Source organism: Gobius niger (genome assembly GCF_951799975.1).
Source record: "Gobius niger genome assembly, chromosome: 15".
Taxonomy (NCBI): domain Eukaryota; kingdom Metazoa; phylum Chordata; class Actinopteri; order Gobiiformes; family Gobiidae; genus Gobius; species Gobius niger.
This window is the reverse complement of record NC_136866.1, coordinates 15,356,679-15,373,556: the sequence shown is the minus strand read 5'-3', so window position 1 is coordinate 15,373,556 and position 16,878 is coordinate 15,356,679. Positions and strand designations below refer to the sequence as shown.

General features: G+C 40.2%; 1 protein-coding gene across 1 annotated transcript in view; it reads left to right on the top strand.

Moving 5' to 3' along the window:
* The window catches only part of ryr3 (ryanodine receptor 3), a gene marked incomplete at its 5' end in the record, with an annotated part of 83,927 nt that overhangs the window by 44,347 nt on the left and 22,702 nt on the right, over window positions 1-16,878 (top strand). Inside the window, 21 exon segments of the mRNA XM_079572619.1 lie at window positions 4,405-4,491; window positions 4,567-4,793; window positions 4,920-5,132; window positions 5,984-6,587; window positions 7,118-7,318; window positions 8,486-8,588; window positions 8,787-8,921; window positions 11,539-11,812; window positions 12,008-12,122; window positions 12,745-12,877; window positions 12,958-13,061; window positions 13,477-13,612; window positions 14,062-14,239; window positions 14,740-14,842; window positions 14,950-15,070; window positions 15,152-15,321; window positions 15,531-15,751; window positions 15,943-16,033; window positions 16,122-16,262; window positions 16,562-16,725; window positions 16,799-16,877. Of these exon segments, the coding sequence (XP_079428745.1) occupies window positions 4,405-4,491; window positions 4,567-4,793; window positions 4,920-5,132; window positions 5,984-6,587; window positions 7,118-7,318; window positions 8,486-8,588; window positions 8,787-8,921; window positions 11,539-11,812; window positions 12,008-12,122; window positions 12,745-12,877; window positions 12,958-13,061; window positions 13,477-13,612; window positions 14,062-14,239; window positions 14,740-14,842; window positions 14,950-15,070; window positions 15,152-15,321; window positions 15,531-15,751; window positions 15,943-16,033; window positions 16,122-16,262; window positions 16,562-16,725; window positions 16,799-16,877 (3,600 nt within the window).

The window sequence follows — 16,878 nt, the reverse complement described above, 5'->3', positions numbered from 1 at the left end:
AGACAGGGCGTCTCCTTGGAATATGCCACATTTGATGGAGACTTGTGCAAGTGGCTTGCCGTTGGCTTCAAGGGTGGTTTTCCACAACCTCATCGAGTTTGCAATGAAGGCTCTTAGAGTCCTGTTGATGTATAGCTCCAGGCATTCAATGATCCAAGTATGTGGCATTGAGTTGTAGGCTTTCTTGTAATCAATCCAGGCAGTGCTCAGGTTAGTGTGTCGGGTTCTGTAGTCTCGAGCGACTGTTCTGTCTACCAGGAGCTGGTGTTTGGCACCTCTGGTATCTTTACCGATTCCCTTCTGAGCTGTGCATGTATATGTATATGTATATGTATATGTATATGTATATGTATATGTATATGTATATGTATATGTATATGTATATGTATGTATATATATATATATAATATATAATATATATATTAGGGCTGTCACGGTATGAAAATTTTACCTCACGGTTATTGTGACCAAAATTATCACGGTTTTCGGTATTATCGCGGTATTTTTTTAAATGTGTGTTAATATGGTCAGAAAGCATTGATAGTCCTACACAAACTGAAATCATTTCAAAAAAGTTTAACAGTGCTTATTAGATTTAAAAAAAATACAGACAAAGCCTTTTCAATCAAAGTAAAGGAACTATAACGGTGTGTTGTTGATCGTTTCGAGGGTGTTACGTGTACTATTTATAGCGTCAGAAATGAAGATAAACCGTCTATATCAGGAACATTGTTGTTGTCCTTCCAGTGAGCTTTCGCTTTGCAGATTTGGGAAAATGCCATCATTATTAAATTCATAAAACTGCGGCGAGAGTGAATCTATTGCAATCTGCCACTGGGAGCCCCGTAACGCATTGTGCCATCGTGCGGAGGTATCCGCGACACGGCATATGCTGGCGGTGGCGCTGCAGCCGCACTATGAGGCGACTCGTTACATTCTCCTCAACCCAAAGTCCCACATCAGCATTTCAGCTAAAACGCCAACGTTAACTTACTGCTATAGAGCTGTGGGAGACGGTCACGCAGGTGAGTCAAGAGGTTCGAAGTCTTGCTGCATTTGCTGACACTTTTTCCTGCACGCTCCGCAAACTGAACTCTGAGGCTGATAGATCCTGCGCGCTGTCGTGTCGGACATGATTCCAGCTTCGAGAAAGTTTTGTTTGGGTTGCAAACAACAAAGTGCGCATGCGCGGAAACTGCAGCAGATGAGACGGTGGCTGGTTTCACCGTCAAAATTTTTACCGGGGTTTACCGCTACACCGGTTACCGTGACATCCCTAATATATATAATATTAGTGCTGTCAATTGATCAATCTCATTAACTTGCAATCAATCACACATTTGTATCTCTTCTAATTATATGTCCCTTGAATTATTATTTAAGTACTCTTTTCTACATGAAAAAGTGGATTGGCTTGTCCATACATGCCACTCAAAGTAAGCTATGTTTTGTTGAATGTCCAGTTTCATGGGGTAGAAAAAAATAACATGTTTTATTTTTTCGAGTTTAGATGTAGCCTATACGTCCTCTGCTCAAAATGCGGCACAACGGCAGTGCCCAATCACATGCATGACAGGCATATGTGATGAAATAACAAGGCGACAGCTTCTTACTAACCTGAGGAGAGCAGCTTCTCGTAGTGTCAGGTAAAAGCTGCTCCATTATAGATACAAACCTCGTTTTGTTTGACAAAAAGAGTTGTCCATGACGTGGTAAAAGTAAACCCTCGGAAAATATTCTCCACCTTGTTTCCTGATTAGTCCATACGCAATTTCAAAGGTGTACCCAGCAGTGCAGCAGCAAAACACACCAACAAGTGCTATTTCCCCACATTAAACTCGGCCACGTGTTTGAGTGACAGGCAGTGGCAGAGTGGCTCAATGTCTGTTGGCAAATTGACCTGAAAAAATACTACATTTTTCAGGTCGGTTTGGGGCAGGTCAGAAAAAAAGCTGACATCACTGGACCACAGCTTATGAAAAACTAAAAGTTCAACAGGTGACAAAGAACGTTATATATATAAAATATATATATATATATACAATAAATGACACCGTTAAAACAGATTTGAGTTGACGTGCTAACAACGCAATATTTTTGACAGCACTAATATATTTTATTTTATCACATTACTGACATTATTGTTGAAGAATCGCCCAAAATGAACAAACAAATGTGTGTTTGCTGTGAGTGGCTCTCCTCAGACTTTACTGTAACTTTACTGAGAGCGGGCACGTCTCCAGCTCGTCTGCTTGGAGATGTTGATGAAAGGCAGCCATATGACATTTAAATAGGTTAGGTCCTCATCCAAACCCATTTTTTAATTACCAACTGCAGAAATGTCATTTTCTGTGTCTAGCTGGTCATTATGAGCATGTTTTGTATCGTTGGCAACAGTAGAATCCAAAATGTTATGCAGTGTGCCTTTAAAGTGTACTAAGTAACTCATGCTTCTGGAGGCCATAAGTGCCATTGCAGGTGTCGTAGCATGTTGCGTTTTTTTAAAAACGTTTTAATTGTCGGTAAAAGTAAATACTACGCTAATAGAAAATACAAAGGGAGAGAGTCATATTGTACATCCCATTACACAATGGAGATATTTTTTTTCACTTAATGTTGCCTGTAAATACTGTTTGAGTGGAGCTAGCCCACAGTTAGCTTTGCCCAAGAGCCTGTTAGCTTCTTCTTCGTGATTCTATCAGCGTGTATTGGGGCCTCTGACCCATTGGCAGCACAGTTGCAATTGTGGTTTTCTGGCCAGAGACACCAGGGGGAGATGAAAGACCCCCAAATCATCCCAGTAACACTTGTATTACCCCAGAGGGACTACATAAATTATATTATTTAGGTAAACAAGTTACTTAGTTCTGCTTTAACTCCCATATCAGCTGATGTTGAATAAGATCACCAACAGTGGGTTGCATAAGTGTCTGCCCCCCTTTAAGTTTTTGACATTATGCCACGCTATATACCACAAACATAAATATATTTAATTTAAATTTTATGTAAAAAACACGCACTAAGTGACACACAATCGTGAAATGAAATATATACATGATTTTGAACTTAAAAAAAATAAAATAAAAAACGAAAGTTGGGTTTGCAAAAGCATCTATACTCCCTGAGTTAATGCTTTGTGGAACCGCCTTTTGCTGCAATTACAGCTGCAAGTCTGTTGGGGTTTGTCTCTACCAGTCCTGCACATCTTGAGAAAGGAGATTTTTACCCATTGTTCTTTGCAAAACAGCTCAAGCTCAGTTATATTAGATGGAGAGCGCTTCTGAACCTCAGTTTTCAGGTCTTTTTGATTTAGGTCTGGACTTTGACTTGGCCTTTCTAACACATGGATATTTTTTGTTTTCAACCATTCCATTGTTGCCCTGGCTTTATGTTTAGAGTCGTTGTCTTGCTGGAAGGTGAACCTCCACCCCAATTTCAAGTCTTTTGCAGACTCTGACATGTTTTCGTCCAAGATTGCCCTGTATTTGGCCACATCCACCTTCCATCAACTCAAACCATCTTCGCTGTGCTACCCCACCATGTTTGACACTGGGGATGGTGTTTTCAGGGTGATGTGCAGTGTTGCTTTTACGCCAAACATAGCGTTTTGCATTTAGGCCAAAAATGTTCCATTTTGGTCTCATCTGACCAAAGCACCTTCTTTCACATGCTGCTGTATCGCCCATGTGACCTCTGGTGAACAGTAAACAGGACTTCTTATGGTTTTCTTTTAAAAATGGCTTCTTCTAGCATCTCTTCCATAAAGGCCAGATTTGTGCAGTGTACGACTAATAGTTGTTCTGTGGACAGTTTCCCCCAACTGAGCTGAAGCTCTCTGCAGTTCATCCAGGGTCATCATAGGCTTCTTGGGAACATCTCTGGTCAGTGCTCTCCTTGCTTGGTCAGTAAGTTGAGGAGGACGGCCGGGTCTTGGTGTAGGTTTGCAGTGATGCCATACTCTTTCCATTTCTGGATGGTGTATTTACCTGTACTTTGAGAGATGTTCGAAGCTTTGGAAATCTGTTTATAACTTAACCCAGCTTTATACTTCTCAACTAACTTTTTTTAGACTCTCTTTAGTGATTAGGTCAACATGTGATCATTCTGAAATAATCAGGCAACTTCTCAAGCCAATTGGTTGCACTAAGAGAAAAGGGGAATAGATACTGTTGCAAACCCAACTTTTCACATTTTAATTTATAAAAAAAGTTCAAAATCAAGTATACATTGCATTTCATTTCACTTCACGATTCACGTGTGTCACTTAGTGAGTGTCTTTCATGTAATGTTTGTGGTCCATTGTAGGGAAAAATGTAAAAAAGTTAAAGGAGGGCGGACTCCTATGCATCCCAATGTAGATTAGAAGATATGTAGTAACAGAAAATGATGCATTTTTATTCCCAGGTTGAACCCAATACCAAGCTGTTCCCTGCTGTGTTTGTGCGACCCACAAGTGCCAACCTCTTCCAGTTAGAATTTGTCAAGATCAAGGTTTGTTATCCTAAAACATAACTTACTTTACTCTCCTAACATAAAAAAAAACTGTAAAAGTAAAATGTACCCCAGGATGCCATGCCACTGTCGTCGGCCATCTTCAAGAGTGAGCACAGGAACCCCGTGCCCCAGTGCCCCCCTCGTCTGGATGTGCAGACCATTGTGGCTGTGCTGTGGAGCCGGATGCCAAACACATTCCTGAGTGTAGAGACGGCTCGAGTCAGTGAGAGGCATGGCTGGGTCGTCCAGTGTCTGGAGCCTCTGCAGATGATGGCTGTACATATCCCCGAGGAGAACAGGTCTGCTACACAAAGACACTATATACTTTTACTCATACTTTTGCATAGGTTTGCAGATCAGGACATCAAGCACTCATACTTTAACAGAATCATTTCTTACTGAGTTGTGTTTGTGCCATGACTCAGATGTTTGGACGTCCTGGAGCTGTCTGAGTTGGAGGACTTGAGGAAGTTTCATTACCACACGTTGAAGCTGTACTGTGCCCTTTGTGCCCTGGGGAACACCCGCGTGGCTCATGCCCTCTGCAGTCATTTGGACCAGTCCCAGCTGCTCTACACCATCGACAACCAGTACCTGTCCGGCATGCTGCGAGAAGGCTTCTACAATGTGCTCATCAGGTGGGCGAACGACACTTATTACTAATATGATACACCTGTATTCAATAAAATAAGAGTGAATCACATAACAATGTTTTTAGTCACAGCAGCTTCATGTAACATTTTAAAATGTTGCATGCAAATGTAATTTGCAATATTTTTAAATCTAGATTCATTTGACAGGACCCTCTGTATAACGTCCAGGAGCATTAAGTTTACAGTGGCATGCAAACACTTGTACAGTAAGTCAACATGAGAACAGATTTTTCCTTTTAACTGAACCTCACGGAGAAGGCATACTTCACAGAAAATATGATTATTAATAATAATTGCAGTCTTTTATGATTTGCTAATTTCATCAATAACTTTTCTAGCCCAACTCAGGGTAACTGCTGAAGTATTGTAAGATAAGATATCATTGTTTGTAACACAATTACTTTGCCACAACAGCCAAGTACAGCATCAATAAAAAAAAGAGGATTATGATAAACAGGAAATATGAAAAAGGAATTTAAAATAAATATGCATCTTTTATCAAGTTTGATTGATTTGATTTGATTTGATATATTTATTTCACAAAGGTCTATGGTACAAAAAATATAATAAAGACAAAAAACAACAACTGTAGAATAAAACAGTTGTTTGCTCTGGGAAACCCTACAGGGGCTCAAAGCCCCCGAGAACAGAGCTCCAGGATCATTCAGGCTCTAACCCTCCACCACGTTAACCAATTATAAGAATTATTAAACAATACATAGTAATGGAAAGTTTACATTTTTAAACCTTCACAGTCCAAACGATTGTTTTTGTTGTTGTTTTTTTTTAAGATGAACTTGAATGGACATATTAATGATTGAGCCCATTTTTCCCAGTATCCATCTTGAGACGGCGAAGGAGGCTCGTCTAATGATGAACAATGAGTTCATTATCCCTGTAACAGATGAAACCCGCTCCATCAGGCTGTTCCCGGATGAATCCAAAAAGCACTCTCTCCCTGGAGTGGGCCTGAGCACGTCCCTCCAACCACGGGTCCATTTCTCCCCCGTAGGCATCCTGAGCACCAAGCGGCAGCCATACATCTACAGCCCCCAGATGCCACTCAGCATCCTAAAGGAGAAAGCCATAAGCATGCTCACGGAGGCCGTGCAGGGTGGAGGCACCCACATCCGCGACCCCGTGGGCGGGAGTGTAGAGTACCAGTTCGTTCCTATCCTCAAACTCATCGGAACACTGCTGATAATGGGGGTGTTAACCAGCAAGGAGGTCCGGCTCATCCTGTTGCTCATCGACTCTAATGTGTTCGGGGAGGCCAAAGAGGAGGAAGCCAAAGGGGATGAGGCCATCACTGTGGAGAAGGAGGAGGCCAATAAGAATGAGGACAAGGCTGTGGAGGCAGGAGAGGATGAGAACAAAGAGACCAAAGCTCCTGTCAAGAGTCTCCTGGAGAAGTCTCTGCCCGAGTCCGTCAAACGCCAGGTCAGAAAAGTTCATCAATTCATCTGTCAGGGGGTTCTAATGACATTCAAAGTGTGACTGCCTCCTTCCGGTCAGTCGATTTGTTACACTAAATCCCCATTTGTCAGATGTAATGTTATGATTCATCCCATCCCGCTCTGGGAAGTTGCTGCTTGGGTGCACAGGAAAGTATCCAAGCTGAATGCTAATGCGCTTATCAATGACACAGCTATATGTGGGCACAGCAGTACTGGCCACACTTTTCCTGAGAATGTAAAAGTCTATGAAAGGAAAGATGAAGAGCTTTTAAGGCCAGTGCCCACAGTATGACTCGTGACTGTTACATTTACAGCCATGAGTGAAACCAGATGAAATAGAAACAAAATGTGCTTATTAGCATGTGACAAGGCAGTCATAAATAATTAGAAAACAGATCAATCCTGACATTTCTATCTGGCATTTAGATTCAGCTGCTGAATCTGGAAAGAAGTGCTCTCTTTTCCTGTGATTTCCTGCTGTTAGTGTTACTGTGCTGTGATGTGTTGTTTCAGATGTGCGAGCTGCTGCACTACTTCTGTGACTGCGAGCTCAAACACCGCATTGAGGCGATTGTGTCTTTCTCAGATCGCTACGTCTCCAAGCTTCAGTTTAACCAGAAGTTTCGCTATAACGAGCTGATGCAGGCGTTCAACATGTCTGCTGCCGTCACTGCAAAGAAGACCAAAGAGTTTCGCTCCCCTCCTCACGAACAGGTATAGCACCAACCCCCACAAAGATGTCCAACATGTTTATGCTTGTTGGACATATTTTATTTGAACACTTTGGGAAATATTGATTTTTTTCTATTGCCCCAGGTCCAAACACAAGATTAGGTCTATAGATCTTGTGTTTTATATTTGGATTCTATTCCCAAAAGGTCGGCTGGCCTTTAACTTGGAATATGGCATTTAAGATGCTTCAATGTTGTTTGATTGTTCATGTGTAAAAATTCTATTTCCAAGTTTGAAAGTCGTAGAATACCTTTCAAAGCAAGACCAAAGCGTAGGCCCTCAACCTGTATTTTATCTGATAATTACATCTGGGCAATTTAAACTGTTGTCTTTACTCCATTACTTTTGAGTTGGGGGACGCTTAAATGAAATAAAACTATACACTTTTTATTATTGCATCTATAACTCTACATTACTAGCTCTTTTATGTTGTTTTGTCTGACAGAAAAGGGGAACCTTATTCAAAAAGTACCACTTCAAAAACCTATATACAAAAACGTGACAAAAAAGCAACAATACGAGTGTCAAAAAAGTGATTAAAGAGCAACAAAAAAGCTATAAAAATGTGACAAAAACGCATCGCAAAATGAGATGAAAAAAAGTGAAAGAAGTTATGACAATGCGGTAACTACGCAAGGAAAAATATCTGTTTTGATCCGTTTTATAGGTCTTAGCTTTCAAATAAGGCATTGCACTGGCCTATAGGCTGCAAACTTCAGTCCAGAAGCTTTTAGATTTGGGTAATGCCGAACTGGAGAAAATGCGCTCGGTTAAGGCGGGTAGGAGGTTCAACCAAAGCGTCTATCATGTAAAGCTATACTGGTTATGGGGAAAAAAAGCTAGAGCAGGTTTTGACTGATGGCAGTCAGTGCTTCTCGAAATAGGTATCAAGTACCGTTTAAATGGGATCTGCTTTTGCTTACCCACAGACATTTAGCTCCTTATATTTAGTCATTTCACATTTGGCTTGAAACATGCAGCACACAGTATGTATATGATACATGCATAATTTTGTCATGGATATTTTAATAATGTGAAATTGACAGTTTATAAATGCACACTTCTTAATGTACATATCTCAATAATTCAAAGTACGTGCATTTACATGCTGTAATAGTCATATGTCTAACTTTAACTTTTTGCCTGTAGATCAACATCCTGTTGAATTTCAGTGCGGGGGAGGACTGCCCCTGTCCCGAGGAGATCCAGGATGAACTCAACGGCTTTCATGAAGAGCTGCGACTGCACTGTGGTACTCCTCCACATTATCACTATTTTCACATAAGCTCAAAGGCCATGAGCAGAAATGAACAGAATGCAGTATGCAATGAATGCGGAAATATAAGTTGGCAAAATGCATGTAAAATGTGTAGGGACTTCTAGAGGCCAGATGTTTAGCGTATGTTCAGAAAGTGCTTTTTGTCTCTTTAACATCTTTTGCTTATTTCAGGAATTCCAGTGGAGGAGGAGGAAGATGAGCAGGACACGTCGATAAAGGGCCGTCTTCTTGCATTGTTGTATAAGATCAAGGGCCCACCTCAGAAACAAGAACAAAATCCCTCTGAGCAGGAGCAGGAGGTTCCCAGTAAGTGACATCCATCCCATTTAACTAAGAGCCACTTATGGTCAGAGCAGTTACTCCAGCACATGGTTTTAATCTCTTAAGTACTGTAGTATTGCACCAGTCACTGAGCCATTATAATATACGCATCTCACCAAAAGATTGAAATAGGTGTAAAGGCTGATTTTTTTTTCTTGTAGTGGAATACAATTTAGTTTTGTCCTTCAGTATTTAACAAGATATTAGTAAGAAAAAAAAAGAAAAAATTGTCTGTTTTGCACCTAATTATACATTTCTATAAGCCACTACCTTTTTCACGTGTTGAACCTTGCGGCTTATTTATAGATTTTTATGGTCATACTGAATGTTATGTCATGTTATCAATAACAATGCATCTACGTTTGATCATATAGAAGAGCGCTACACAAGTGCTTTATTACAACGTACCCCACTCAATAACACGGACAGGTGGTAAACTTCTTCCAACCCTGTCCGCGATGTTTCCTGCATTCTGGGATGCCCTCCCGCGCCTGTAACGTGGCTTCAGGTGCAAAATAACCGCACAGGCTAAATTCATCAAAAGTCATTCAACAATGATTCACCATGGATACAGCTCTGCCACACTCTTTGAACACTGAGAAACTCCTGGGTCTGTGTGCACAGATATGCTGAGGAGGGCAGCTCTAAACTTGGCCACACTCCCAAGAGGAGCTTTTGTCTGACTGAACACATGCGGCTTTAAGAATAATCTTATCGAATTTATAAACTTCAGTTCTTAACACACTCTTATAAAAGTGAATGTACCTGTAGGACATTGTTCTCTTGGAAAATGTGACGTGTTACAACGTGGACATCTGCGGCCTGTATGTAAAAAAAAAAAAAGTAGTAGGTGCGCTCAAAAGTCCGAACATTACGGTTGTTGCAGTTGTTTGCAGTTGTCCTGAAGGTTTTGAAACATGCTTATAAACTTGTCCCTGTGAAGAATTGGGATGATAGAAATGTGTAACGAATTAGCTACTTTGAACCACAATGAATAATATAAAATGTACATGCTCCTTTTGTGGTAATTTGTAAACAATAAAAAAAGAAGTAGGACCTTTAACTTTATGAGTAGAAATATTTATAGTTCCTCTCTTCAGTATTTTCCTTTAGTTGCCTCTTGGCCAAAGTTCAGCTTCAAATATTAATGTCAACCCACTGCAGACACCTGCATTTTCTCCATGCTCTGAATCAACCTGCGCCGTCCAGAAGCTTTATGCTTTACATGGCCAACTCAAGCAATCCCTCACTTCCTCTGTTATTTATTGCAGTTTATTACAGTTTCTGTTGCTAAAAAGAATATGTAAAGGCAGCGCAGATAAAGTCAAGCAGTAAAAAGCCAAATTACTTTGTTTATGTCAGTGTCAATGTCAATGTTATTTATAAAGCACATTTAAAAACAAACTTACTCGACCAAAGTGCTGTACAAGTACAGTAACAATATGTACAATTAACACAGTAAAACTTATGTACATATATAATATATAAGGCACAAACTGTATCTAGTCTACATAGAACCGAAGGCCAAAGCAAAAAGGTGAGTTTTTAATTTGGTTTTAACTCTTCTATAAGCTGTTCCAAAGTTTAGGAGCCGCCACTGAGAAGGCTCGGGGCTCGGTCACCTCTGGACACACAAGCTCCATCATGGCACCACTTAAAACAAAGTCCAGTGTGGTGAAGACTTTGGTTATATGCAGAGCAGATGTAAGCCATTGACCTTCAGAGCTGCTGGGTTTCTCTCTCTGTCCACAGGCTCATTATCATTCTGTTGCAGTATGACCCTTGTTTGCTACAGATGCCCCATTGTTGACATGACTCACGGATCAACTCTCATTTTAGAATAACAATAAAAAAAATCAGATTTGGAGATTTTTTTGTTTTGAGTGACTCAAAATAATTAGAGTTGTACATATTTTGTGGTACAAAATTCAGATTTTTATTAGATTGCAATCGTGCTGTTCTCTACACTGCATAATATGCAGTAAAAACATGTATAATAGCTCATGGTGAATAAGAGTGTGTTTGAGAGTGTGACTCACTCACTCGCTCTTGACGAATTATTTTGGGGATGGGAGCACAATTCAGCGTGGCATGATTCCTATGTGTGCTCGTTAAAATGCACAGTCCCGACCAAATAAACAAACAAATAAACAAAAGATATTTAATTCTGACATACTTTAATGCTTACCATATGTGTGTCAAAACTTCATAAAAATAAATAGAAAATTCTCAAAGTTTAAATCCAGTGCTTAATTATATGTATATATATATATATATATATATATATATATATATATATATATATATATATATATATATATATATATATATATATATATATATATATATATATATATATATATATATATATATATATTTAAAAAAAACTCTTCCTCAGTATCTTTGCTGTTCCTAGAACTGCACTTTTCTAGACTGACTGACTGACTGACTGTCTGATGTATATATCAGACATCTATATATGTATATATATGTATATGTTATATATATAATATATATATATATATTGTTTCAACTATATGACCTGTCCCCACATTAAGTCCCACCATAAATTAACTTGTCTATGATTTTACTCTGTGTTTAGCTAACCTGAAGGAGTTGATCTCTCAGACCATCACCAGCTGGGCACAGGAGTCTCACATCCAGGACCCAGAGCTGGTCCGAGTTATGTTCAGCCTCCTCAGGAGACAGTACGACGGCATCGGGGAATTGCTGCGCGCCATGAAGAAGTCCTACACCATTAGTGCTGCGTCTGTGCAAGATGGTATCAACCTCTTAGCATCTTTAGGTCAGATCAGGTCCCTGCTGTCAGTGCGAATGGGCAAAGAGGAGGAGAAGCTCATGATTGATGGGCTCGGGTAAGATATTGTGAAACTAACAGCTCCTGTAGAATCTTAAAAGCCTGATTACCTGTTTAAAATGCCTATTTTTGCGTAGTGTTTGTCAAGTTTTTTAATGGACCATGCGTTCGCAATACATTTGAATTGAATTGAATTCAAAGAGAACAAAGAAAGGTATTCCTCAAAGGTAATTAAAATGTCTTGTGTTTATAGGGACATTATGAACAATAAGGTTTTCTACCAGCACCCAAACTTGATGAGAGTGCTGGGTATGCATGAGACTGTCATGGAGGTCATGGTCAATGTGTTAGGAGGAGACAAGTCCCAGGTATGTATTAGTTTACTGTGACTTGCAGCACATAACCAAACAAACAAACAAACAAACAATAGATCAGTTTATCTGTGTACTATTACAGTAAACCGATGAATTTCTTACCATGAATCTGAAGTCAGCCAAGAGCAACAGCTTAATGCCTATAAAAGCCTCTCATGTAATGGAGCTCGTAAGGCACTTGCTTGTCCAGAGCAGGGTGGAAGGTGAGGTGGAAGAGAGGCCTCTCTGCCCTGTCCTTTTTGAGCTGTGCTGACAGAAGCTGGAAGAGAGGGCTGTGATTTAATGCCTTAGTCGGTGCCAAAGATGAATTGAACCTTAGACAGACAGACCTCAGGGAGACAGCGAGGCACTTAACATCCGACTCTAGCAGTCCGATCACGTCGCCCCGGACATAAATTCCTCACCGGTTTACTGCCACTTGATACATGTAGTTAACTTACACTACCCATATAAACTAAGCAGGACTTATGAAGGTGTATGTCATATTTCTGATGTTTTGTTCTATCACTGATCATTTTATTTGTGAAGTTGTTTAATATTGATTCATGGTTGACTGAGGAACTTGACATAATTGTATTTAAGCTTCAGAATGTTATTTTAATAACTTTGTTCACAGGAAATTGCTTTCCCAAAAATGGTGGCCAGCTGTTGTCGATTCTTGTGTTACTTCTGTCGTATCAGTCGCCAGAATCAGAAAGCTATGTTTGACCATCTGAGCTACTTACTGGAGAACAGCAGTGTGGGCCTGGGTGAGATCAATGTTCAACCATGTTTGAACAACTCCAACGTCTGTACATTACATTTTTATTTAAAACAATGTCCTCTTTAGCTTCTGAAGCAATGCGAGGATCCACTCCACTGGATGTTGCAGCATCATCAGTTATGGACAACAATGGATTGGCTTTAGCGCTAGAGGAGCCCGACTTAGAGAAGGTGAATAAATAATGACATACAAACATATAAGAATTATAATACTACTGTTACTATGACTACTACTGCTACTGCTGCTACTACTACTACTACTACTACTACTAATACTACTAATACTACTACTCTCAAAGCCTTACAGATTAAGCCATTATTCGTTCGCTCTCTACTTTTAAATATACAGTATTTATATATGTTTATATATATATATATATATATATATATATATATATATATATATAAACTCTTCCTCACCCTCCGCGGGCGGTCCCCTTTTCTTTTCCTCCAAGCTCAGGTCCTGTGCAGTATCTTTGCAGTTCCTATTTTATTTATTTATTTTTCTCACATTTATTGAATAGCATTACTAAACACATGGACTTGAAACATTTCATGTTTTGTGAAACCAAGTATCTTTGTGTAGGTGGTGAGATATCTGGCAGCCTGTGGTCTTCAGAACTGTGCCATATTGGTTGCCAAGGGTTACCCAGACCTCGGCTGGAACCCAATCGAGGGAGAACGCTTCTTGTCTTTCCTGAGATTTGTTGTCTTCTGCAATGGTGAGAACTTTCCTTCAGTACGTGCATTTACTTATGAGTGTTTTCTGTTGCCATTGTCAGTGAAAGGCATTTTCTCAAACTAGGATTTATTTCTTTATGTGCTATGTTTCAGCATGACTTATAAGAGCATGCAAAAAATAAAAAAATGGACAAGATATAGTATTATTAGCTAAAATATATATGAACCAACCAAACAACAGGATGAGTTCATAGATTTAAAATGTGAGGTGTAGTACAAATACAAGTGCAGGAAACTAGGAAATTATTTAGTGTTCATGAGTTTGACGGCAGAGCTGACCTGATGTATTTGTCTTAATCAAAATCAATAAATCAAAAATCAATAAAAGCAAAATCTTGCATTGCATTGACTGTGTGATAGTAGTCTATCCAAACAGATGCACATTTTCCTCTAGTCTGAAAACACAATATTGTGCTTCTTGTTTTTCCAGGTGAGAGCGTGGAGGAAAATGCTAATGTGGTAGTGAAGCTGCTGATCAGGCGTCCCGAGTGCTTTGGCCCTGCCCTGAGAGGGGAAGGAGGCCAAGGTTTGCTAGCTGCAATGAAGGAAGCCATCAAGATCTCAGAGGATCCAGCCATGGATCTCCCCCCTGCTGCCGCTACTGCAGGGTATTTGGCTATTGGGCATTTGAATGTAGTTTTGAATACACATTTATTTATTTATCACATGAAAGCTACACCTTTTTAAAGGTATAGTTTTCAGACATTCCTCTGCTCTGTGTTCCTGTTGTACAATGTCCCACAATCCATTGAAGGCAAAAAGCAAATGAATGTGACCATGCTTCATTGGAAGCCCTGTTTTGTAAATAAAAGTTTGACATTGTTGGCTATTGTGCTCCCTGTAGTATTGAGATAGTGTAGACCACATTAGTATGCAAAGGCTGTGATACCGTAGCTGCATTTTAATGGGGAGAGGATATTAAAGTCTGGAGTGTGGAGGAAGAATGGAAAAGTAGTCAAAATCAATATTTATAACCCGCTGCTCAGTAAAAACACTGTGTTCAGTGCCAAATACTGCTGTAAATACTGCACCCCATTTATGCTCGTAGTTATTAAATAAAATAACAAATGTGTGTGAAAAAGGTGATCGACTGTAATCTATGTTGCAGGTCTGGTGAGGAGGAGGGAGAAGTCCTTCACATGGGCAATGCCATTATGTCCTTCTACTCTGCCCTCATTGACCTGCTGGGACGCTGTGCTCCTGAGATGCATGTAAGATGTCACCTCACATAGCCTAATAATCAGAACTTGGATGACACATTTTACATGCACTGAGCTTGTAAAAGAAGATTGAAACAAAATGTTGACAACTTTTGCAGTTAATCAATGCAGGGAAAGGTGAGGCTTTGCGAATCCGAGCAATCCTACGGTCCCTGGTCCCCACCTCAGACCTGGTGGGGGTCATCAGCATCCCTGTCAGCGTGCCAGTTGTTAACAAAGGTGAGCTGGCCCCAAGCATTTTCAACCTTATTCATAAATCACTAGAATTATACAGTATGTATACACATATGTTTTTTACAGATGGTTCAGTGACAGAACCCGATATGTCCGCCTGTTTCTGCCCGGACCACAAGGCTCCCATGGTGCTCTTCCTCGACAGGGTTTACGGTATTGAAGACCAGGGCTTTTTGCTCCACCTATTGGAGGTTGGCTTTTTGCCTGATCTTAGAGCCTCAGCATCTCTGGATACTGTGAGTATGCTTTAAAGAGTAGAGTTTCTATAACCTGTCTTCATTAAAAGCCTCATTATCACATCATGCGCCCTTACAGTGCACAAATATCTGATTGTGTGATGTAACTTGATGTAACTTGATGTAACTTGATGTAACTTGATGTAACTTGATGTAACTTGATGTAACTTGATGTAACTTGATGTAACTTGATGTAACTGATTCCACAGGAGGTGTTGAGCACCACAGAGACTGCCCTGGCCATGAACCGCTACATTGGCTCTGCTCTGCTGCCTCTGCTGACCCGCTGCGCTGCTCTGTTTGCCAGCACAGAGCACCACGCTCAGCTGGTCGACTCCACTCTACAGACCATCTACCGCCTGTCTAAAGGCCGCTCTCTCACCAAAGCACAGAGAGATTCTATTGAGGAGTGTCTGCTGGCGATATGCAAGTGAGTGTTGTCAGACGTGTCAGGTATAAACTGCCGACATCGATTACTGTGATGAACTGGACTGGAGCATTCTATTGTATTACAGCGGCTATCAGATAAATGTGTCCACATTTATTGATAAATAGTTTGTTTAAGTCAAATGAATTAATCATAAATGGCAATAACCACAAAACTACACCTCTTTGTGACAGACATCTTCGCCCGTCGACGATGCAGCAGCTGTTAAGACGCCTTGTATTCGATGTCCCGCTGCTGTCCGATTACTGCAAGATGCCACTTAAGGTGACACAACCTGACAGAAGCCCAATTAATTCTCCTGTAATCATAGTAACACTAATGTTTTTATTTTATTTTCTCTTTTGGTTTGTAGCTGCTAACCAACCATTATGAACAGAACTGGAAGTACTACTGCCTGCCTTCTGGAATGGGCAGCTTAGGTTTAGCATCTGAAGAAGAACTACTCCTGACAAAGAAACTGTTTTGGGGAATATTTGAATCCCTCTCTCAGAAGGTATAGCTACATAACAATTATGTGACACATACAAATCACGTTTCTTTCATTTCATATTTTTGTCTCCTAATGTTCCCAAGTTTACAGTGTCTTGAACGTGGGTGGCACAATATTGGTTTAGTGAGAAGTGCAGCTGAGGCAAAGCTAAAATAGATGAATCATTTATCAATTTCTGTGACAGGCTGTTGTTATATGCACACCCCTGTTCTTCTGCCCCGCTCTCCATTTTTATACTCATCCCATCATGCACTGCCTGAATAAACTGAAACATGTAAAACTTTTAATTGTGTCTGTTATAGAAATATGATGCAGAACTTTTTAAAATGGCCAAGTCGTGCCTGTGTGCCATCGCTGGTGCCTTGCCTCCCGACTTTATTGATGCTACACATGGGGCAGCGTTGGAAAAGCAGGCTTCAGTGGATGCACATGGAAACTTTGAACCCAGGCCAGTAAACACTGCCAAGTAAGTGTTCAGCTGTTCATCTGTCTTTTAAATAATGTCCAGTTTGGTCCTTACATATACACACTCTTTTCAGCATCTCCCTCCCTGAAAAACTTGAGTACATTGCCAACAAATATGCAGAGCATTCCCATGACAAATGGTCCTCGGAGAAGG